This window comes from Myotis yumanensis, unplaced genomic scaffold (genome assembly GCF_028538775.1).
Source record: "Myotis yumanensis isolate MYYU_CA2020_CCGP unplaced genomic scaffold, mMyoYum1.0.hap1 SCAF_1, whole genome shotgun sequence".
NCBI classification, from domain to species: Eukaryota; Metazoa; Chordata; class Mammalia; order Chiroptera; family Vespertilionidae; genus Myotis; species Myotis yumanensis.
The window spans coordinates 64,070,072-64,095,153 of record NW_027223752.1 but is presented as its reverse complement, the minus strand read 5'-3'; the positions used below and the strand labels follow the sequence as shown (position 1 = coordinate 64,095,153).

The following is a 25,082-nucleotide window of genomic DNA, read 5'->3' as shown; positions in this document are numbered from 1 at the left end:
ATTCCAATTATATATTGCTTGTAAACTTTTCAAATTCATATCATTGCAATGAAGAAAGTACAAGTAAAATAAATAAGCCAAATCTGTGTGGATTTACTTGAAATTTACTTCACAAAGCAGATGAAATGAAACCAATTATGGGGATACTGAAATATCACAAGCCTGGAACAGGTGAATAAGAAACACTTAAGAGGTTTAGTTTAGCTGGGTTTTTTAACTATCTTTCTTTTTAATTTATTTCCATTTTATTTGATGTTTCTGAATATTAAAAAAGTCAAATGATTCTTACACCAATTATTTCAAATGACACCATGCAAAGAAATGCAAGTATATACAACAATCAGCCCCTTTCCGTTTTGATACTTTATACAACTGAGTGATCAACACTGGAAAACTAAATGGCATGAATCTGGTTGGAAAATGTTCCAGCTTACCAAGAAAAAAAAGCCCAACAACATGCAGGATAGTTGCTGCTTTGTGTCTGCAAGTCCATTTTCAAACTTGTAATTTTATTCAGGAGGCACATGGGACTGAAAATTGTAGCTGTCCAATTTTATCCAACTAACCCCCAGAAAGCACAAATGACATTCCCAACCCTCTCTGGAAGGTTGAGATAGTAGACAGGTTTTATTATCTGTAGCAGACTCATCTGTTTTGCCTAAAAATGTAGGTTTTTTTCTCTGAACAAAAATAAATCCTTAGGGCCCTTCCTCTAATTTTGCTAGATGGCGTTCTAGAAGAATAGTGAAGAACCCCTCGTTTGAGATTTAAAGCGTGACAATGATAAATATTCCATTGCATTATACAAATTTCTGCTAATTGCATAGACTAAAGACAGTTGTTTGCTAAATGGCACTGAAGAAAACCTGACTCAAGTGGCACTACTTCATCCAAATGTTTCTGACCAAAGAAATTATACAATAATATTTATTGGCTCACTTTTAAGATATGGCTGACATTAATACTGTACATATTTTATCAGTCAAATACATAGTCTAAGAGTTTATAAAGTAAGTTCATGCATTGTTAACTCTCAGAATGTCATGTACAAGATGCACATGCACGCGTGCGCTCGCGCACACACACACACACACACACACACCAAGCACTGTGACTGCATTTCAGGGGGATACAGTCCTATATACAAAAACAATCATTTCTCGGCTGTGGTATGTAATTTAAAGAAACTTCCAAGATTACGGAGGACAGTAATCTTAATCCAGTGAGGACTGATAGAAAGTGTGAATCTGTGGGATTTCAAATGTTCTCTTAAAAAAAAAAAAAAAAAAAAAAAAAAAAAAAAAAAAAAACACCCAGAATACATAACCTCTATACAAAGAAAAATATAAAAATTCTGGGTGATTGTGTTTGATCACACCATATAATTTAGAATGAAGTGTCATTGGTTAAATTACTAATTCCTTTGACAGCATTAATTTGTGAACTAACATTTATATCTAGTCCAGCTGCATCTATGGCCCAAGATCTGTTTTTAAAGTGGCACCAATTTTCCTCACGTGTAACAGCACTCTATTTTTAGCAGCAATTATATTTTTAAAGGTTAACAATTTAGAGAACAAATGTATAACTATATTTATTTTCTACTTTATACTCACCAGTTACAATATTTACAAAAAGCTAATAGCTACATACAGACTAACGTTGCCCTCATTCCCCACCCCCACATCTTACTCAAAGGTTTTCACTCCCACCTCATTTCTGGCCTGTTTGGGGGAAGTACAGGCGTTTCAGACAAGATGCCTATGTATTCTAGAGAGGATTCTTGATTTTAATATGTATAAAAATAGTGTAAGACAAAATAATTCTTAGTTCTGGTGTGTTCCAGTGCCCCAAAAGTTAGTTATTTGATAAACAGTACCTATTGACAACCTATAAACGATGAGACATTCTAAAGATGTCCTAACAACCTATGAAACAGCTGCTCGGCTAAAAGGCCTCTTTAACTGTGAAGCAGTCATCACTGACGGGCATTGGAGGTCAGACGCCAAACCTAGGTGTGGTTATTGGTAACCAGCAAGTTTAACTGAAGAGGTATCACCAAATTCAAAAACTAAAAATGTATTTTAAAAAAGCTATTTACTTTGAGTGAAATTAGGTTCTCAGGTATTCTGTATAAAAAGAGATTATGGATAAAGGGAACCAACAACTGGCCGTGCTAACTCTAATTCCATGAATCCAGATTTCGTAAGAGGAGGGATTTGCAACACGTGTTTTGCTTACAATACCTCCCTAAACATTGCCAACTCTATAGAGTTAAAATGTTGTATGAAAGGGCTATTGAGGAGCAGGGGGGTTATGCTAGTGACATCATACCAGCTGTGAAAATTGAGACAAATAAGTTGACAAATTCCTGAAAATAGCAAATTAGGTCCTTTGTCAAAATAGTTATTGGACCATAAAGAAATAGTCCAAATATGGAACTTATGAATTAAAATTGTGATCCTATGAAACTAGTTTTCAGATGGCTGGGTTTCTTTAATACCAAGGATTATGTTTGTAAATTCCCACAACAGAAGGATTTGTTGAATATGATAAAGCTGTGAATGAGATAACAATTTAAAGGGGGTAAAACACGGGATTTTTTTTTAACTATCTGAATGCACCACTTTAGAACGTTTAGGAATAGGAATTCAGAAACTAAAACAAAAGATTAAAACAGATCAAACAAATTAAGAAAACAAGGAATCGGGCAACCGCTTAGCCAAAGGATAACACTCTTTAAATAAATCAAATGTCAAAAAGATAAAATGTTTTTACTTTTAAACTCTTGAATTCAGAATGAAAATGAATTTGAGAGATGTCCAAAAATTATCTTCTCTCCTACAAGTAAATTATTTACAGAAAGAGAAATAAAAACTTCTGTCATATAGAACGTAGAATAATTTTCACATAACAGCATGCAAAACACAAGGCACTTTCAATGTTTGCTAAAAAGCCACCGTTACTATGGTAATGCCCCAACACACACACACACAAAGCAACAACCGACGACCAGAAACCCACAACTAATGCAAGTTACTGGCACTTTCCACAACTAATTCCAACTTGTCACGCTGCATGTCGTCATCTGAGCTCTTCAGTTTTTGCGTAAATCGCTTGGTTATCAGGCCTTTGGGTGAGGACCTGCAGCCTGTTGGCAGTGCAACTACGCAGCTCGCAGCTCGTGAAGAAAAGAAAGAGAAACCCAGAGTTCCCATCAGGCTGGGGACTAAAGCAGGACTGGGACGTGTCCCTGCATGTGGATATCCCAAGAGTCTCCCACAGAAAATATTTACTTTGACCTTTCCATGGTCGTTATGTACTTGGATAGGCAACATATTCAAGATGAGTGCTTCAAAATGCTTCATTTCCCTGAGCCGGAAAGCTTTTATACTATTTCTCTCCTTTTTATTACACATTCTTAATTGGGTGGCCTCTACCCTACTTACTCTCTTCTTCCTTGCATTTTTTCCTGCCCTCTGACTTCCAAGTCCCAACTTTTTAAAGAAAAATTAAAACTGCTTTCTTTAGTTTAGAGGTTCTTCAGTTGCTTCCTGCTCACTTAAAGGTGTTTTTCCTTAGTTCTTAACCTCATGGGCACCAAGCGTCAGATACAGGGCTATCCAGGCCTGTTTCCTGAGAGGCTCCTTCCCTTAGGCGCTCATCCCACTGGCTTCTCTGTTCTCAATCCTTGCTGCTCTCTGCTCATTTCTTGGGCTCCTTCCCTCCCAGTCTTTAACTAACTGAGAGCTTCCACCCAATACCCACCATTCAGTCATCACTGCTTAACAAATTCTACTTTTCTCCCACCTTTAAGAACTTCCTTTCAGATATCTCTAATCTGCAGCTCTAAATTCACCCAAGTTACATTCCATATTTACCTGGGCATTTCCATTTGAATATCTGTCAGTTTCATGTGGAAGGCAATAAAATCCTTTTTCACTTTGTGACTCCTCAGCTCCTGAAAAGGTATTACCTCATATTTAAGCTCTTTTTTTAACATACTATAATCTGAGCCATAATTTCCTATGACACACACCTTACCACCAATTAGGTTCTAGACTCCAGGACTTTGCAGTCTCTCCTTCCTAACTTTAGCGGTAAATAGGAAAACAAGGCTGGAATCATTTCCCATTTCCTCTGGCATCGCTTCCTCTAACACTTCCACTCACCTGGAGTTTTCATTTCCCTAATACAATTAGGATTTATCATTGCCTCATTATGGTTACTTACGGTCAAGTTCTTTCTCATGTGCTGGTTGCTCCTTGAAAGTAGAGAACAGAATGTATATCCCTTCTCTTAATAACCCCAGTAGCTCAATGCATTGCCAGTCTAAGCAGATAGGGCCTGCTAACATGTGAAGGGACCAATACTCTGCCACCCTGAATATGCTTTTGGGATATTGATTTTAAGTTTTTGTTTAGAAACAAAGGACTCAAAAAAGAACCTTGGATCCTTCCTCCTTCCTTGCCTAAGATTCAGACAGAGAAATCTGCTTTAGGAAGGAGATGTTAGGATGCTGCCTAAGCCTGATCTGAATTAAGTATGGTAAACAAGTGGGATTTAGGCAGGGGGCTATCTGTGAGCTAGATACTCCCTGTGTCCCACTGCTTCAGAGTTGCCTTGCAAGGATTTTCCTGTTATGTGTGTTCAAATAGCCTGTTCTCACTTCTGAAATCTAATATCCCCTTTGTCCCCCTCTGTCCTTTGTCCAAAATGTCTTAGATACCCAATGTTGTTTCCTCACTATCTTTGGAATTTTCATGGAATGATCATGTCTATGTGAATTCCCCATATGCATGTATTAAACTTGTTCTCCTGTTAATCTGTCTCTCTTAGTTTGGTTATTGGCCCAGCCAGCAGAAGTTAGGAGGTAGGAGGAAAAGTGTCCATGTATTTTTAGCCCCCACACATGCACTTTAGGACCCACCTCGTTTCCTCATGTATTTTTGTTCCCTTGAGCTTTATCTTCTTTTTGTACATTGCCTCAAAAACCACTTTGGAAAGTAAGTCAACAAACACACACATTGCTAGGCATACAGTAGGCACATGGTGAATATATCATTTTTTTTAAATCATTTTTAGTTCTATAAAAAAAAGGACAACCAATCATTAATTCACGCACACACACAGGAACATACAGTTTTACTGTTATGCCACTCTGGTCCTAGAGAAACACATTATCATAACGTGAGCCTAAAGAGGTCCAATCCAAGCTCACAGACCCGGAATGATGGTGGATCACATTTCTCTACTCCACTCTTAACCACTTATTCTGAGTCAAGAGAAAATAAAAGTGATTGTTGAAACATACAAAGTCCCATTTAAATAAACGGGAGGGAAATGTAGAAGAGAGTCTTGGTGATGTCACTGTCACACTATCTGCTGAGTCAGCTATGTTGTCTCACTGGGTGAACACTCTGAAAAACTCAACAGTCATTGCTCTATCGATCACAAAGGTCTTGAGAGCAGCTACGGGTTCCATCCAATAATCATAATATCAACAAGGCATTCTAAGATACTAGTAATAAATTAAAGTGTTGGGATCTCAATTTTTGGATGGAAAGCTATTTGGTTACATTGTCACCAGCTCACATAAACCTGTGTACTTCCTGGGTAGGATCAATAATTAAGCTCAAGGGAAAAAAGAAAAAGAAAATCTTTAGAAAGTTCACATCTCCCTTTGTGCATGAAATACACTCAGATAAAAGTTATTAAATGTTCAGCTTTACTGAAGTTTCTCAGTTTGAGGCTGGATAACTTTCTTATCACTCAAATGAGTTCATCTCCCTTCTCAACTTCTATTAAGAATTTGAATGAGAGTAGAGTGTGCCTGTGCCTATGTGAGAAAGAGAGAACAAGAACTTGTGGAAACCAATGATTTCTAACACCATTTCTTTCTTTTTAAATGAAGTCAGAAAACAGCTCTAATTAATCTAATACATTTTCAGACTATTTTCTTTTACATCAACACATTTTAATACAGCTACAACTGTTTTCACGACTACCATTCACTTTGAACTCCTTTTAATAGGGATAATGAGTCTGGCTGCTTGGCCCACTCTAACATTTTTAACATTAACATATTTTAATACAGTACTGTTTTCATTACTTCCATTATTCATTCCTATTATTAACCAAGAAACCTTTGAACTCCTTTCTAATGAGAATAATAATTCTACCGCTTGGCTTCCTCTCCCTCCACTCTCCAAGCCCACTTTGTTTTACACATCTTGGCAGTCTGAAGTCCCTCTTGTAATTTTATGTTTTCTACCTTCTAGTTTTCACAATACCACGTCTAACTCGCCAATTAATTTCACTTAGAATCATTAACCTTGTCTTTTGTTTATGTTCTGTACGCTTTATCTTTTGAAAGCACTTTTAATAGTTTTTTAGCCTGTGCTATGTCCTATAATGTACTTTGAAACTTTAGGCTTTTTGTTAAATTAAGGTCCTCTAGGTACTGAAACATCATACTTCGGCCTTCAAAGAGAAAAGTTTTCTTGGCCAGGCTTAGTGCTTGTGGAAATCACACCATTCATCTGAGCTTTGTGTAAATTTTTCTCCCAAGTTTTCATCTACAAATGCGAAGGATAAGATTTAAGGTCATTCTTAGCCTCACATTTGTAACATTTTATATCACTTTTATCAGCCTTTGCCTCCAGAGTTTAAAAACTTCACCAGTAGGTATGTGAGGGAAGGAGCAGAGATTTGGGAGACTTTGGGTTTGTTTATTGTTGTTATTGTTTCATTGTTTTTCAGGATTGGTCAAAAGAACAGCCTGGTACCATGGGGAAAAAACCTTTGGAATCTGGTCACTATGAATTAGCATTGCCACCTCTTAGCTATGTGACCTCAGTTACTAAATGAAGCCCCATTTCATCTCTCTGTTTGGTGGAAGATTAGCAATATGTGCAAAATACCTGGTACACAGCTAGACTCACAAATGATTGAATGGGAGCCATTATTTGGCTGTGCGACTTTGAGCAAGCCACTTAAATGAGATCTCTGTGCCTCAATGTTTTCATACATAAAAGTGAGATATTTATTTCATACATAAAAGTGAAATACTTCATAGAGTTGTGAGATTAAATAAGCTTAATATAGTAGAGTGCTTAGAACCATGCCTTTCGTATGGTAATCGCTATATATGTGTAAGCTATTCTTATCATCATCATCGCTAAGTTTATTGTTATTATTATCACTGTTAACATGTACTTAGAACATCAGGAAAATCTTCTCATCAGATGCTTTGCACGGAGTAAATAATCAATAAGTAGCTCATTGAATTATTATCACTTCCATATACAGTAGCTTATTTACTGGGGCAAGGAGGTGAAATAGCTACTACCACAATCATCAGTAATCTCCTTGCTTTAGGTACATTTGTTTCTCTATTCTTGCATCATCTGCATAATTTATCAGCAACTTTCATATCTTTAATATCACAGATTTGCTAATTTGGGGCATGTTACCTGCTGCCAAAAGTTTACAACTTTAGCCAATTTCTCACTATCTTCCTAACATTCTTATCACTGGTATCTTACTTTAGCCAGTGCTTTACAGGGAATCTAAGATTTATTATGAGTATTTGCTCACAGCCATGTTAGGATTAAGAGAAAAATTCATATAGAATCTTTAACAGGACCTGGTACATAGTAAGTATCTAATATATTAGTTAGTCTTACTATTATCAAATATTTCATATAAGTTATCTCACTTAATCCTTCAGTAAATAATCCTTTGAGGAAAATTCCACATTTCAAGAAATAACTCTGATGCTCAGAGAAATAGACAAGTCAAGATCACAAGTTAGGAAATAAGAAAGAGAGAAAAGATTTAAACTATGGTCTATCTTATCCCAAAACACTCTTTCCACTACACTTGAGGGGCCTTTATCATTTCTCCTTTCATCTTTGTCATAATAAGTCTCAGTTTATTCCCATTTCCTTTTCAGCCTTTAGGTAGGAATACTACTTCAATTATTACGGGCATTCTCCCTGAGATATATTAGGGTCTCTTCAAATCCATTTCCATTTGGGGTAATAACTGTTAAAGAGAAGCAAAAGACCCTGGATTCTTCCTCTCTTAAAATGATATTTAAAAGCCTTACAATCAGATAGATACAGCTTCAAATCCCATATCTACATAGACTGGTTCAAAGGGTCATTGTGTGTTATTCTACTTCAATCCTACAATAACTAGATGAAATAAGTATTTTATTATCCCAAATTTGAGACTGAGAGAGGCCCCACAACTCATGTATGACCCACTATGCTGTTAGGAGTTCCCAAATCAAGAAACCTCCAACTGATTCTAGTGGGGACCCATGCTCATTCTAGGAGGACCTGGTTCTTCCCCTCTGAGCCATTGTCGTGGTCATTAGACCTACCTCTCTCTATACTGCAGGTCCCCTTTCTCAGCTCATGTTGTCATTCTTGGTTTTGCTGGCCCATTATGGGTTTTGTTCTTTCCTTGGTATATATTAACTCAGTGACTGAACTGCCATGTTTTATTTGATGCAGCTGCAGAATATAGTTGTATTGTCTTTTTATTAAATTTATTGGAGTGACAAAATTACACAGGCTTCATGTATACAATTCCATAACACATCATCTGTACACTGTATTGTGTGTTCACCACCCAAGTCAACTGTTCTACTGTCTTGTTGTTAGGAAACCCAATAGAAAACACAGCCATAGCCACACATCTGTGTGCTTTTGTTCAGTACCATGCAAGCTCAAAATAAAACGATCTTGTCTCTGTATCATTGGCATGTTATTACTTTTAAAAGAAAGAAAGATCTGAAGCAAGCACAGAAAATTACTAACATCTATTCAACCTGGTGGTGGGCATACAGGTGTCATATTATTTCCTGTACTTTTCAGTACATTTGAAATATTCATAAATTAAGTACAAAGAACTATAACTACAGAAGACTATACCATCTTACAAATAAAATATGATTTCCCTTATAGAGTTTCTACTTACAGAATGAAAACACTTGTTATATGTTGGAAAACAAGTAAATGCAGCTAAGCACTTAAATGCATAGTTATCCCATAGTAGATTACTTATTTCTGTTTTTCCCCAAGGTCTTAAAATATACACATGTCTACACCTCTGATTTAGGGTTTGATGGTCAAGACTTTCAAGGATCAATATCTATGTTTGAGGACTGGCTATAGAATGGACAGAAAGGCAGGGGGTCAATTCTGGTGATGGCCAGAAGGGCTAAAGGACTAGATGTCACACAGCGAAACATTAATCACCATGAAAAATTATAATCCCTCCCTCTCTGGGGCTAAGAAGCATGTTCATCTTCCTCCTGTGAGTGATTCCTTCTCTCAAAGGCAGACTTACTTTAACCAAGTTTGCAAGATGGATGAATAAAATCAGAATGCCAATATATGACTTTACAGAGAGAAACTGTCACAGAGACAGTGGACTGACCCCCTATACGGAAGTTTACATTGAACATTAAGTTATAATCACAGTTTATGTGATTAGCACAGCATGAGAAAAGAGAAGTTATTAGCTACCTCTGTTGAAATTTAATAGTATTAAGCTGCACTAACCAAATGCATCCATCCCCATATATGGGAAAGACCTACCAATAGAATGCTCAGAGAAATCAACAAAACAAATGCTAAATAAACAAAACAAATACTAAACATAATCCATTGGCTAAATTTCTCTCCACTCTGGCTAGTGCCTGGATGGACACTGCCACCATTTTCCCTTTGACACTCCATTTTTATGCCTTAATAGCCATCAAACTCTGCTTTGAAATGAGACTTTCTTCCTTATGTGCTGGTATTCAGTTGGATAGGCCACATGTCACCTACAGAATCAATTCTACCAATTATCTTTTTTAGAGCTAATAAAAGACTCCATGTAGCAATGTAGCTTGAGTCATAGAAAGATGAAGAGATCTTTATGAAGGCCTATGATATAATTCATGAAGTTGTTCACCAATGTATCCCAAGTTTCTAGAACAGTGCCAGGTAGTTAGTAGATACTCAGTAAATATTTATGTAGATGAAGAAAACCCTTAACTATTTTTAAAAAATAGTTAAGTTCAAACTTAAAGAACACATTTTAACTAGTCATTTTCTCACCACTCACTTAGTAAATATAATCATTCAGGATCTGGGAACTTTCTCCTACATACAGCCTGAGTTGCTTGGAGAAAATCCTCCAAATGCCATTCATCACCCATCAGCCACTACCACCACTTCTATCAATAAGTACTACCATAGAAACCCATTTTCATATTATTTCCTGTGTATGATAGTGCCCAAATGGACACCAAGGTGGACTAAGCATGGGGGAAAGATATTTCATCTTCTTCCCATAATCATAAAAAAAACACTCAGTGCAAAATAGAAATAAGTGTATAAATATTACTAAGTTCTGTATTTATGGAAACACTAGAGGCTCAGTGTATGAAATTCATGCACAGGTAGGGTCCCTAGCGGCTGCCAGCTGCCAGTTGGGGCCTTCTTTCAGTCCGTGCCGCCCCCCTGGTGGTCAACACATGTCATAGTGAGCAATCAACTCCCAGTCAGTGGAACTCCGGAGGGGACATTTTGCATATTAGGCTTTTATGTATATGTAGATATGACACCTTGCTATTAAAATGGGCTAACAAAGAAAGTTTCTAGTGAAGTCATAAAGTTCTAGAAGGCATCAATTCTACTGCCCTTAAGGTAAGACCGACCCAGCATGAGTGTACTATGAGTGTTTTACTCACTGCGTACTGGAACTTTTCATTGTATTCACGGTCATTAGCTTTTACTATCCGCTCCACTTCTAAAGAGAAAGAGAAATCAGGTATGAAATTAAATTTTCAACCCAAAGAAACATATAACTCATTAAACTAACATCTCTTAGGTAACTTTGATTTTCAAGGTTACAATAATTATTTCCTTTTGAAATTTGAAGGGCATTGATTTTTTTTCCCAGCCTAAATGTTGGAACACGTACTGGAAAGTCCAAAAATTGAAAGTTGAAATGTTTCTCATTGTTTTTCTGATGCCAGCCATAAAGCAAAACAATTTCTACACACTTCAGCTACACAAAGACCCTTTCTCTTAACTTCACATAGTTCCTAAAGGAGAAGGAGCTGCTGAAAATCAAATACCACTCTGAAAAGGATTTTTTTTTTTTTTTTGCTACAAAGTCATAAGATATAACATAGCCAAACAAAACCATCCTGAAGCGGCCAGTGAAGTTGCTGACCTTATGGTCATGGAGCCAAAGGTGATATTTTTAAACCACCCAGGCTATTGAGGGGAACTCCACATCATCTGGAGACTGAGACCTGCCCTCAGCTGGAGGTAGCCAAAAATAAAACCTCTTCTGAAAGCAAATGCAGAGTTCTGGCTCAAGATGGTGACATAGGAAGATCGCGTACTCACCTTCTCACATGGACACACAGAATCTACAGCTAGAAAACATTTCCTCTGGGGGAAAAAAAACTAAAAACTGGAAGAGCAACCCCTTTACATCAGGCAAACCAGGGGGAAACCACATCAAAGCTGGTAGGAGAGGCTGAGACACCATCTTACCATACACCCCACACCAACCCACAATCTGAAGGAAACTCAAAACTGGAGCTTCTCCTTGAGGAGCAAAGGGTTCGAACCCCACATTAGGGCCCCTCAACTTTTAAGACTGGCCCCTGGGAGACAAGCCCAAAAAACATCTGGCTTTGAAGACCAGTGGGGCTCACACCCATGAGAGGAGGGTATTGTAGTGAATTGAGGACTGGCTCTTAAAGGGCTCGCATAGACTCACCCACCCCAGGTCCCAGATGATGTGAAGAGACTCACTTGCTGGTTTAAAGCACTGATCTGAGGAGAGCTGCTTGCTGGGATACTCCCCAGGAGGGAGGCTGGCAGGCCCATCTTCCTGTTCCACCTCTGCCTTACTCAAGTCAGCAGGTGCCATCTTTGTTTTTTCCCTTTTTTCTTTTCCCTTTCCTCCTTTTTTCTGTTTTCTTTTCTTCTTTTTTTCTCTTTTCCTTTTCTTTCCTTTTTTTGTTTTCAATCTTCCTCTGCCTCACTCCAACCAGTGGCACTAACCTCTGCCACACACCAGAACACTAGTATCTCCTGGAGGGGAGCTTCTACACATGTCTGGTGCCCTGCTTTTTATGTCTTGTGACTTGGTTTCTGCAGCTGCCACCCAGGGGATGCCCCTTGATCACCTGGCTCTGGAGGCCAGGGGAGCTTTCGCTCCTGGGTCCCATGGGGCTGTACCAATCAGAAATTCCGTTCCTAGCAGACTACCACCCTCAGGGCACTGAACAGATGGAAAACTGAAACACACCTCCAGCCTTTCTGATAAAGAAACCTATTTGCTTTCCATAGCTTTGGCCTGAGGGGCAAGCCCCTGGTTTGGCTCACTCATAGGGGCCCATGGAGGGGTTGTCATGAAACGAAGGCTCATGAACGCAATCTTAGCACTCCTCTCTGCCTCATGCCACATCACCTGTATCTTCCAGAAAAGACCTTCTATATTCTTCTCTGGTGCCCTGATTTTTGTGGCTACTACCAGGGGACACCTCTACATCCCGTAAAAGCAAATGCAAACACAGGTACAAATAACAAAATAAAAGGAAAACAAACCCAAAGATTATGATAGTGCAGAAATTAAAATTTGTAGAGGGCAGGAAAAGATAGTGCCCCAGAAACAACAGCAGGGCATATTTTTGTGGTAAGGGTAGCAAGTTCTTGCTCCATGTTTACTGGGTCCAGAAGTGACAAAGGGTAATGAGGGAATAATGAAAGCTATGGGAAGAAGGTCAGCCAAGTAATCACCAGACATCAATGTTAGATTCTCATGGTAAATAACTTGACCATCTCACCTGTGAATCCCTGACTCCTGCAGCTCTCTGCTTGGATAAGTGACAGGTGATAGAAAGTATTGGGATAGGATAAGAGTCTGAATTTAGAGTAGGTACACACAACCACAAAGATAAAGAAGACTGGAAGTGGAAAGTAACTTAGAAGCACATATTAGGGGTGGGAAAAGGAAGAGCAGGAGGAAAGAAAATATAAGAAGAGCTAGAAATAGAAGGGAAATGAGAAAGATGAGGAGATGAAGAGGGAGGGAAGGAAGAAAGGAACATATCTTTGCACCCGTCCCCTATATGCCACGTACCGTAAAGTGTAAGAACTGACTACATTTTCCCGAAAGTCCAAGGAGAATCTAAATGTCTCTACAGGCCCTGTGGCTCAGCTTCCAAGTATGAAGTTCACCTCTGAGGATGGCTCCTGACAAATGACACCCTGTCTTTGGTTACAATTGAGTTTCTACCATTTGAAGAGTGTTTGTCTGTTTGACATCCACTTACATGGCCTCCTTCTTACCCAACTAAGGAAGTCAGTTCCCTACGATTGTTCATGTTTTCAGTCTAGCTTACCTAACTGTTGATAAGAACAATATTGGATTGATGTCCACAGCTGATGACACCTGAGTGGCCTTTCCCCTATCGTGTACAACTCTGAAATCCAGAACCTGTCAGGAAGCAATCTCTTAACCAACCATATTCTGGAAGGAATAATTCAAACTCTGGCTATAAAAGTGTCCCCTCTTTCTTGCTGATTCCCCAATAAAGGGAAAAAATATCAAAGCCCAAAATAGTATTTTGGAGGGTGAGGAGACTTAAAAGCTTTAAAAGCTATATATATATGTATATATATCCCTGTTTATATACCCCTACCTTGAGTCAGATATAGTAAAACTGCTGACAGGAAAACAATGGATATTATTATTAGGAAGGTGAGGGGGGGGTCTCTTCTGCATAGCAAAGGTTACTCTTGTCCACTGGCATCCAATAAGTAATTTATAGATTAACTTTAGCTGTAAACAAAAAATTGGATATGCTAATTTGCATATTAATTGGCTTTAGTTCAGATCATATACATTTAGATGATCACCATTTTTTACTTCATACTAGAGGCCCAGTGCACGAAATTTGTGCATGGGGGGGTCCCCCTCAGCCCAGCCTGCACCCTCTCCAATCCAGGACCCCTCAGGGGATGTCCCACTGCCGGTTTAGGCCTGATCCCTGGCAGTCGGACATCCCTCTCACAATCCGGGACCACTGGCTCCTAATCGCTCACCTGTCTGCCTGCCTGGTAGCCCTTAACTGCACCCCCCACACACCAGCCTTATTGCCCCTCACTGCCTCTGCGTGCCGGCCTAGTCACTCCTAACTGCCCCCACCCCCGCCGGCCTGGCCACCTCTTACTGCCCCCCCTGCCGACCTGGTTGCCTCCAACTACCACCCCTGTCAGCCTAGTCGCCCCTCACTGCCCCCCTGCCAACCTAATCACCCCCAACTGCCCCCTCTGCCGACCTGGTCACCCCCAACTGCCATCCCGTCTGTCTAGTCACCCCTCACTGCCCCCTTGCCAGCCTAATCACCCTCAACTGCCCCCCCCTTGCCAACCTGGTTGCCTCTTACTGGCCCCCCATGGGCCTGGTCACCCCTTACTGCCCCCCCTCCAGCCTAATCACTCCCAACTGCACTCCACCGCCAGCCTGGTTGCCCCTAACTGCCCCCCTGCTGAACTGGTCACCTCTTACTGTGCCCCCTGCCAGCCTAATTGCCCCCCCTGCCAGCCTGGTTGCCCCCAACTGCCCCCCCTGCTGGCCTGGTCGCCCCCAACTGCCCCCCTGCAGGCCTGGTCACCCCACACACTCTGCTGTTCAGTCATTTGGTCATCCCTCACTAACCCCCCTGCCAGCCTGGTCGCCCCATGCAGCCTGCTTGTTCAGTAGTTTGGTCGTCCCTCACTAACTCCCTTGCCAGCCTGGTTGTAGGCAGCCATCTTGTGAGGGCGTGAGGGTTAATTTGCATATTACCTCTTTATTATATAGGATTTATATGAAGCATATACAAGTATAAAATTTTATAGTTCTGCATCTAATTTTACTCACTCCAAACACCAGAATCTTTACTCCTGTCCAGTGTCTCCATGTAACCACCCTCCCCAAGGGCTGAGATTAGCCCTTTCCCAAAGTGGACAAAGAAATAATTTCTGTGTTAAGGAAGTGTGGATCCTCTTCTGAGTATCCACATTGCTCTTGTCCCATGAGACCTTGTTAGAGCCAGGAAGACTTCTTTTTACTTCTAAATTCTTATTATTACGTCTTCATCTTTGCTTCTGTGCTTCCAGTAACTATTGTCTTTCTGAACTGACTTTTTATTCCTAAATCTGGCAGATGATTTTCCAACCCTTCACTGAGCTCTGCAAAGTAAAGGCTTTGGTTCTAAATTCCTGCAGTTTTCAGCCTTTAACCTGACTAAGGTAGGCCTGAATTGTCTTTGCAGGAGTTGACATTCTTTCATGTGCTGACAGTGGGTGCTTCTTGTCAATAATTCATATCCTGAAAGAAGAGGAAGCTCAAAAGAAATCCCCCATGAACAACTCCCATTGAGAATTGCTCAGAGGTTCCATGACTTGATGCCCAATCTTTCACAGGCATCGTGATTTCCTTCCAGAAGTGAGAGTAATGAAAGGTAAGACTTCACCAAGGGATTTATGATTCACCAGTATAAGCTCACTGCTGCACAACTGTTATCACTGCATTTGGTTCCCAAAAGGAGCAAAGTGATACACCATGCAGATATTCAATATAGTGACGCAGCACATATTTAAAGTGGTGTAAAATAGCTTCCAGTTCAAGAAAGCAAACTGAGTGTATCTTTCTACTTCCTTTTCCTTTTAGGACCCACTAACATGATAGAAAATATGGGTGTTTAAAAAAAAAGAATAGAAACAAAACAGTGCTGGAAAATAAGAGTGGGATTTAGTAGAGCTTCATAAATTTTAAAGAAAGTCTAGAAAAAATATAGAAATAGGATCAAGTTTCGGGGGGGGGGGGGATAGGAACAGTTCTAACCAAAAAAATTAGAAGAGTGGGTCTTTCCAATGAAGCCCAGAAAAATTCCAAATTTAGTCAATAAATACAAAGATTGAGAGTGTGCTATGGCTAGGGACACAATCCAGTTTGTGCCTATTGTCTTGGCGAAATAATAGGGTTCCCTTTTAATCTCAGAAGTGTCCTAGTTTGGAAGATAAAGTATCTGATCACCTTAGTTTTGGAGCATCACCAGAATAATTAAATAATAATTAAGCCAGTTGGGCCACATACCCCCTTCCCTGCCCACTAAAGGAGTAGGCAGCATGCCTGGGGAGGAAACCTAGATTGGGTGCCAGGTCTAAGAGGGAAGCAGTTCTGAACCTCCACGTCAACTACAGCAGACTCAGCCTTGGAAAGCCCGCCTCACTGAGGCAGCTGTGGGCTTGCCACACTGCCGGACTAACACACAGTGCTACAGACCGTAGGTTTGTGTCTCCCCCAAATTCATATGTTGAAACTTAATCCCCAATGTATCGGAGGGACTTTGGGAGGTATGTAGGTCATGAGAGTGAAGCCCTCATGATTGGTGTCAGAGCTCTTTTGTAAGAGGCTCCCTTGTTCCTTTCAACATGTGAGAACACAGCAAGAAGGCAGCTGACTGCGAACCAGGAAGCAGACCCTCACCAGCCACTGAATCTGCTGATGCCTTAAGCTTGGCCTTCCCAGACTCCAAACTGTGAGAAATAAATGCATGTTGTTTGTAAACCAGTCAGTCTATGGTATTCTGTTATAGCAGCCAGAATGGACTAAGAAGCACCTCTCTGTGAACTGGACACATCACTGGCTTTCCTATTTAAAGGAGGGGCCTGACAGGGATAAGGACCTTTGCAGCTACACTAACCCATCCAGTTCATCCAGTAAATACAAGCCAGTAACCAGAAGTCACCAGAAGTCTGAGACAAACCTATAGCACAAAGGAAAAGGAGGACCCCAAGTGGAAGAGATAATAACAAAAACAAGTGGGGTGGGGCGTTTGTTTTTGTGTTGTTGTTGTTGTTGTTGTTGTTTATTCTCATTAGTACCTTGAAGGATATTCAAGAAGACATGGCATCCATGAAACAAGAATAAGCTGATAGGAACAAAGAAAACAGAGAACAAAAAAGAGTTCTTGGAAGTTAAAGTGTTTAATGGGCAAACTGTAAAATAATATTGAAGAAATCTCCTAAAATACATTCCAAAATGACAAAGAGGAGGAAAATGTGAGAAGAAAACTCAGGAGAAGGGAGCATAAACAATGACTGGGAGGAAATATTCAAATAAATAGAAGAAAATTTCCCTGCACCAGAGTCAGACATAACTCTTCAAAGTGAAAGGGTCACCAAGTGCCAATCAAGATGAAAGAAAAATGGGCCCACAGTTCTGCATAAAATTTTGAGTTCCAAAAACAAAGACAAAACATTAAAAACTTCCAGAAGAAAAAACAAATTGATTAGTCCCAGAGACACAAGAATCAGACCATGAAATTTCTCTTCTGCAACAAGGATGATAGAAAACATTGGACTGATGCCTTCCAGTTTTAAGGAAAAATCTTTTTGAACTTAGAATTCTATACCCAGACAAATAAGCAAGTGTGAAGGAGCAATAAAAAAAGATTTTAGTCATATAAGAGTATTTACATATAAGACCACCTCCAAAATAACTATTTAAGAAAATGCAACAGAAAAAATATTTATTTTAAAAAGTAAGGTGGAGTGGAAGAAAATATAGGTTTGATTTTAACAAAAGGTGAAGCCCCTGGGGCAGGGTCCTCCCAGATGCCCCTTCCCTCTTCACCTCTTCCCTCTCTTGCTAAAGGGGTTTGTGGAGAGACATAGGCATGGGGAGGAGGCTGGTTCCCAATCTGTGGGGGTGGTGCTTGGGGTAAAGGGCTACGGGGGGGGGGGGGGGGGGACAAGATCAGGGATGAGTGGGGGAGAGCACAAGGACCATTTGCCAGAATCCACGGTTTTCTGATTCCAGAATGAATTGGGGGGGGGGGGGGAGCCTAAACCACAAGCAGCACCTGCCTCCTTTTCCCCTTCAGGGCTGTAGTTGTAGGGGAGAAGAAGAGGGCAGCTACACCAAGACCATGGCTCACTCACTCCTGGCCAAGGGAGCAGGGTGAAGAACAGGGGCTCCCCAGAAGACTTGGGGGGTAGGGAAGACCAAGATAAAACATCAAATAGGTTGTGTAGGAGTCCAGCTAAAGGCCAGGCCAGAGCTGGGCCAAGCTAGGGGAGGGGGCCGCTGCAGGCTGGAGGATCGCTACTGCCCTCACCACCAGCCTGGGAGCCAGATATTTTGCCAGGGCCTTGATTGCAACAGCTGCCTCCTCTGTCATGGGAGACAGCACTGTAATCGGGATCTCCTCTCCATGCTTCTGCTTAGTCTCCTTGCCAAGGTCTAAGGTCCTCTTGCACCTCCCCACTGTGTTGGAGCCATGATAGATACCCATCTTGGATGCCAATCAGCTGGAAAGCATTCCTTTTTATGTTGGGAACATCCATATTATGAGTTGATGGGCAGATATCTTCATATTTCTTCCCAGTAAAGATGTCAATATCAACCAGGTAGACCTTGGCGTGGCCGTGCTTGCCAGTCTTGGAGGTGGACACCTCCACAATCTCACGTGGCCGGCCTTTGAGCACCATGAAGCCATTCTTATCGAATACTGAGCACTGCTTTGGGAAGGTAGCTGAGCCCCCTGCACCTCCTGACTCGAAATCCAAATCATCTGCCATGTTAAGAGGCTTTGATTCCAACTGGAGTAAATGCAATGGAAGCCTGGATCTTGAAGCAAGAGGCCCAAGAGCTCCTTCCACCAAATTATCCATGTAAGCATATGTAAACTTATGACCTCTCCTTACCCATGGTGCCTCAGTAAAATAATGCCACTTTGTGTTGCCATTATTAAGTGAGAAAATGTATTTTGTACACAGAAAAATACCAGAAAACTTTTTTAATAGCAAATAGCTGAAAAATGGATAGTCCGTCTTAGAGTTGGTTATATTATTATTTCCCCAAAGGGTCTGAAGTAATTTTCTGAATATTTTTAGTGGAAATTGGCAAACCCCTGTTGATTCTACTCCAGGTCCTTTAAGACAACACCCAACTCTTAATCTGGGCTCTTCTCCCACATAACATAATCAATTAAATATTACCCAGCTTCCACTTCCAGTGGGCAAGAGAAGACTAGCCATTTACATCTTTTTTATTAGTTTGTCTGTGAACAATTCATAACACCTCAGTATCTGAGACAAGTTAGAGAATGCAGCAGCTCTGTTAACAAGATCAAAGGTAAGAGGAAGATTTAGGAGGCTCCCATTGGACCTGTAATTGCAGCAACTATGAGTCTGTAGTTAGCAAACATGACTCTGTGCAGTCAACACTGGAGCATTTTGTCCTTGACCAAATGTGGCTAGGTGACTTAGATCCCCAAAACCATGAAATGATGAAATACCGTGAATAAATTGGGGTCCCTGTATAAAATCCTGATGGCATGGACTGACACTTGCTCAGTAAGGTGGGTCCCCATTCAAAAGCTGTAGAATGTCCCTATGTCCAAACATTGGGGTATCATTTGGTGGTGGTGGTGGCTTTTTGGGTTGGGTCAGGTCTCAGAAAAATTCCCTTGAGCCAAATCAATAACTTAAGCTTTTTCCTTTCTTAATTTTCTTTCATTCTTCACAATCTGGCCTGTGTGCTTGGGAGCCAAACCAATTCATTAAAGACATGAGGAAAGAACAATGAGTGGGGAGAGCTTTGAAGAAAAGAGTTCAGGCTCCAAGATTTCCTGGTTCGACTCCAAGCGCACACTCTAATACAAATGAAAAAGATGTGTCCCAAATCGGGGTTTCCTATTGAAATCCAGTGGTGACCTGCAGCTGGTGGGACTTACTGACATTTAAGCAGCAAACTAAGGAGAATCAAAGCAAAAAAGGAAAATCTTGCCACAATTTTTTTTTTGTTCTTGTCCTCACAAAAAATGCTTGGAAACAGAGTTAGGGGATTCAAATAAATACTAAAGGGCCCTGGGTTTGTTTTCCTCTTGACTGAGCCAATTTGCTCACCAGGTCCAGAGAGTTGGAAATTTTGATTTATTGGGAGCTTTATGCCTCCCAAGGTTTACTATATCTTCTCAAAGAAATGTAAAATTTTTTATGGATTCATTCTCCTTCCAGTATACATAAACTGTATTATACAAGTTACAAGTAAAATGTTCACATTGTAAGCTTGTGGCATGTAGCTTTCTAAGCATACATTCACAACTGGAGACGTATGACTTACTGCAATATGATGATGATGATGATGATGATGATGATGATAAAAGCTAACTTTTATTGAGCATCTGTTAAAAGCTAGATACTATATGAAGTATTTCATGTGCATTATTTCATCAATCTTCAAAGCACACCTATTCTGTACATACTATCATGATCCTCAATTTACAGATGAAAAAAATACTTGGCAAAATTATGCAGTAGGATCAGAATTCAAACGTCAAACTTCCTCCCTTGTAAAAGAAGCTTGAAATAAATTCTGTATATAAAGAGATGGCTGGTGGTACTGTGCAGAGATTCCTGGCAAATGCAAATTAGTGAGTGTCTGTGTCCAGAGATCAAGGAGAGAGAAAAGAAGCCTCTCTCATAGAACACAATAATCCAGAATGTCCTTCAAATCACAGGCCCCCTTCCAGTTCACCTTGCGGCCCTGTGACCTCTTACATTCCATTGCTTCTAGGCTTCTCCATTTCACCTTGGAAGCCTTCCTAGAAAACCAGTCTGCCCTCGCCTAGGAGCCTTTGGGCAGGCCTCGCTGAGAATACTCTCCCAAACCCCTCTTCAAAACTTACATTCTTTAAATTTATTCTTTTTTGTTTGTTAACCTCCTGAGAATATTTTTTCCATTTATTTTTAGAGTAGAAAGGAGGGGGAGAGAAAGAGGAAGAGAGAGAGAAAGAGAGAGAGAGAAAGAGAGACCTAACCGGTTTGGCTCAGTGGATAGAGCTTTGGTCTGCGGACTAAAAGGTCCCAGGTTCGATTCCAGTCAAGGGCATGTATCTTGGTTGCAGGCACATCCCCAGTAGGAGGTGTGCAGGAGGCAGCTGATCGATGTTTCTCTCTGATCGATGTTTCTGACTCTCTATCCCTCTCCCTTCCTCTCTGTAAAAAATCGATTAAAAAAAAGAGAGAGAGAGAGAGAGATACATTGATTGGTTGCCTCCTGCAAGAGCCCCAACTGTAGCCAGTGATCAAACCTACAACCCAGGTATATACCCTTGACGGGAAATGGAGCCCATGACCCTTTGTGCGTAGGCCAATGCTCTATCCATTGAGCCACACCAGCCAGGGCGAAACTGACATTCTTTTACAATTTAATTATCTATAGGGGAAAATTGCAATTTTTTTGACTGGGCCAGGATCAGAATGCTTTCAGTAAAGATGGAACATAGCTTGATCTTTTTACAGTACCCCCATTCATAAAGAAAAAGAACAGGATCTACCCCAAGGATCACGAGAGCCTAAAAGAAGCTAGAGGACATTTAATTTTCCATGGTGAGACACATCTCAGCCTCCAAAGGAAAGCAAGCCACCTGTCACAAAGTGAGAGGGAAAAAACCCAGGTGGAAAAGAGAGACACGTGAGAAAGAAATGTGAGGAGGTCTCTCAACTGCCTGATACCTCGGGGGGTTGCACAGGAAACTGTGGTTTTCAAAGCTTGTGGCTGTCCCTTTGAAATGCGTGGGGCTATAAATTGCATTTCTTTAGTACGCATCGGTTTCTGTTTCTCAAACATCTGAATCCATGTGGCAAATAAAATCTGCTGGAGCAAAGACAAAGTGATTTATTTGTTCCAGAATTATTTTTTGAGCTCCTTTGAGCAAGGGTCTATTCGAGGCAGGGAAGGAGAAACAAATAAGACGGGGATCTGCTGCGAAGGGTGGGCATGCCCAGGGACACCAGCACAGCGGGGAGGCGGAGGAGAGGCCTCGGCAGCATGGACCCAGAGGAAAGGAAAGCCAAGTCCACACGGGTGGCTAAAAGGCATCCTCGCTTGTCCCAGGCAGCTCTGAAGGGAACCGGTGCTGTGTGCAAACTCTGGGGTACGCGAGGTGGTTCTGCCCAGCTCCTTCTCCACGCTGAGCTGCAGTCATTCACCGAAGGGAATTCGGTAGAGGTGGCCTGCCACCTGAGACGGGGTGACGTATGCACTTCGCAAGAGGACATCAGTTCCTCCTCAGCTGTTCATCCTTGTATAACCAGGTGTGAAAAGACCAAAAGAAAAAATGGGAGCCTCACTTTACCTATTTGTGAAGCATCCAAATAATACATATTATTTAAAAGAGATAAAGGAGACAGAACTTTGGGAAGAAAGGAAATCTGCCATCTTTTCGCCCCCTCGTGTTCCCTCACTCTGGTCCAAGTCACCTCACCTCTCCCCGCAGCTGCTGCAATAGCCACCCCTCAGGGCTCCCTGCTTCTGCCCCATCCCTATTATCTACTTTCAATAGAGCAACAAAGGGATCCTTCTAAAAATATATTCATTTCCTATCCCTGCTCTAGCAACTCACCATAGACTTAATGGCTTCAAGCAACTTAAATGTATTAACTTCTTGTTCCGGAAGTCAGAAGTCCAAAAATGGACCTTACAGGTGTTGCCGCAGGACTGGTTTCTTCTGGAAGTCTAGGGAAGACTCTGTTCCTTTCCTTTGCCAGCGCCTAGAGGCTGCCTGCATTCCTTGGCTCATGGCCGCATCACTCTGACCTCTGCTTCCATGGTCACAGTGCCATCTCTGACTGTCCAGTCTTCCTCTTAGAAGGACCCTTGTGATTACATTGGGCTCACCTGGATAATCCAGGTATAGCTCCCCATTTCCAGATTCTTAACTGTATCACATCTGCAAAGTCCCTTTTCTCAGGTAAGGTAACATATTCACAGGTTCCACGCATTAGGATACAGACATTGTGGGGGGAGGTGGCATTACCCTGTCTACCACAAGAATCATCTCTTTCCCCTGCTCAGAACGTCCAATGTCCCTTCATCTCAAGGGAGAAGTGAGTTTTTGCAAAGGCGTCAGGGTCCTGCTTGATCTTCGCACACCCACCCCTTTATCTCTCTGCCCTCAAGACTCCACCAGGAGCAGGTGTACCATGAAGCCAAAGAAGCTTAAGCTTCAGCTCACTGCACTTGTCATTCCAAGGCCCTGAGAGCAGCACCAGACATGAGTTTACATTGCTTGTTTGTTTTAATTTTTTATTTGTAAAAGAAAATATTTTAGCCTCAGGGGCTAAGATCTTTGTCTCCGCCACTCTGGTTCCCCTCCCCCCACCCCATCACCATTTGCCTCATGTCAGACGGTGCTGGGATCCAGATAAGGGGCCTCCTCTCTAGCACAAAAAAAAGTTTTCCCAAGCCCTTTCCTCTCTGGACACCAACAGTTATTACAAAGTAGAAGAGAGCTCCTGAGCGGGTACTAACCCCCAGGTTGCAAGAAAGATTTTGTGAAGCCAGCACTGTCTTAAGTGTGTCATAGCTGTGTCAGTAATGATTGGCACTCCATTGCACTGGCCTTGTTCTTAGCTAAACGAAGAAAATAGATGATTTTGAAAAAAACTTGATCCAATTTTACAGACAAATCATTATAGTAGACAAAAAGCAAGTTCAACAAAAACTAATTCCCTCACAAGCATGATTGCAAAACTCCAGAAACAGCTTTTGGGTTTGTTGTTGTTCCATAAAGGGGTAAATCCAAGCAGAAATAACACTCTTTAAACACATATATGAATACACATACGTGTACTTTTATGGGCATTGACATGGTACCTCTAAGGGTTGGTTCCATGCCTTATTCAACTTTTTTATCACCAATCCTTTACTGCAGAACCAATGCAGTACTTGCTAGCGTATGTGCTCAAAAATGCCTGAGAAGCAGGGATATAAACTTCCACCAAAGAACTGCCTTATTTGTAGGCGCAGTAGATGCAGTGCCTAGCATCCACAGTACTCGGAGGGGCACACAAAAATGTTTAAATCTTCATATATTTTAAGATGAGAAGGAAAAATAAACATAATAATGAATACATAATAAAGATTTTTATCTGGATTATATTTGCCTTTATGTCTATAATTGTAAAATATAATTTTTAATATTTTTTGGAGGAAGGGCCCACAAAAGACATATGTGACCCTGGTCTGATTTTTCCCACCCCACACCCTATAAACATACTAAGGGCTCCCCTGTGGAGCATGCTGGCTCCACACCCCCACATTGTAGAGTTAAGAGCAACTTTAGCTAGTTTACAGAAAGCCTCTAATTATCTACTCCTTTTGCTTTCCATATTACCAAACTCCATGAAATCTGAATTAGGTATTTTACATATGAGCAATGCTCTTCTTGATTGCTCTATAGAAAAGCACATATGTGTCTTAAAATGATTTGTCTTCAGGCTTCCTTGAAGCTACACAGAAAGGGTGAATTACAAAGAACAAACAGAACATAGACTATAATCTTAATGTTTTAAATGTTTGAGTCAATTAGCTGACACTTTTTTTTCAGTTTTTTTTCCCTTTATTGAATAAGATATTACAAATGTGTAGCTGACACTTTTTACATCTTGAAGAATGTGAGATTTCTAGAAATGTGGAATTAATAAACAATAAAGCATGTCTGGGAGCAAATAATTGTGGTCCCACAACACTGTGGCATGCCTGTTATATTTGGTATATTGTCATATACAGCATCACTGGCCCAAGCTTCCTGATGATTCTGTGAAATTTTGTATAAATGTGAGTATGCCATAATTAATGCTGCAGATATTATATATCTCACTGAGGTAAAATACCACTTCTGCATGATTTTTCTCCTGACAACCGCAGGCTGATTAGAAGTCTGTGCTCCTCTGGTAAATATACCACTGCGAGGAATGTTTAGTAAACTGTTTTCGAGTTATTGTTGCTACTGTAAACTTGATAACTGTGTGAGGATACATGTATTTTATTGAATCGTAAAAAACTACTCAAAATCAAGAAAGGTCGATACTACCTCACTTCCCATAAGGCTCAAAAGCATCTGTTGACTAAGTGTGTAAGTGGGTGACTATTTTAGGTCATAAAACTATACCAGATCTACAGAAACTGCTATGACCTAAAGATTTGCATCA

At 40.8% G+C, this 25,082-nt stretch overlaps 1 protein-coding gene and 1 pseudogene across 4 annotated transcripts in view; both read right to left on the bottom strand.

Moving 5' to 3' along the window:
* The window catches only part of ATP8B4 (ATPase phospholipid transporting 8B4 (putative)), a 214,855-nt gene that overhangs the window by 178,604 nt on the left and 11,169 nt on the right, over window positions 1–25,082 (bottom strand). For all 4 annotated transcript variants that reach the window (XM_070423207.1, XM_070423198.1, XM_070423188.1 and 1 more), the window contains exon 4: window positions 10,757–10,815. In XM_070423207.1, coding sequence (XP_070279308.1) covers window positions 10,757–10,815 — 59 coding nt within the window. The remainder of the gene's footprint in view (window positions 1–10,756; window positions 10,816–25,082) is intronic.
* LOC139017241 (eukaryotic translation initiation factor 5A-1-like) lies at window positions 18,125–18,680 on the bottom strand (annotated as a pseudogene).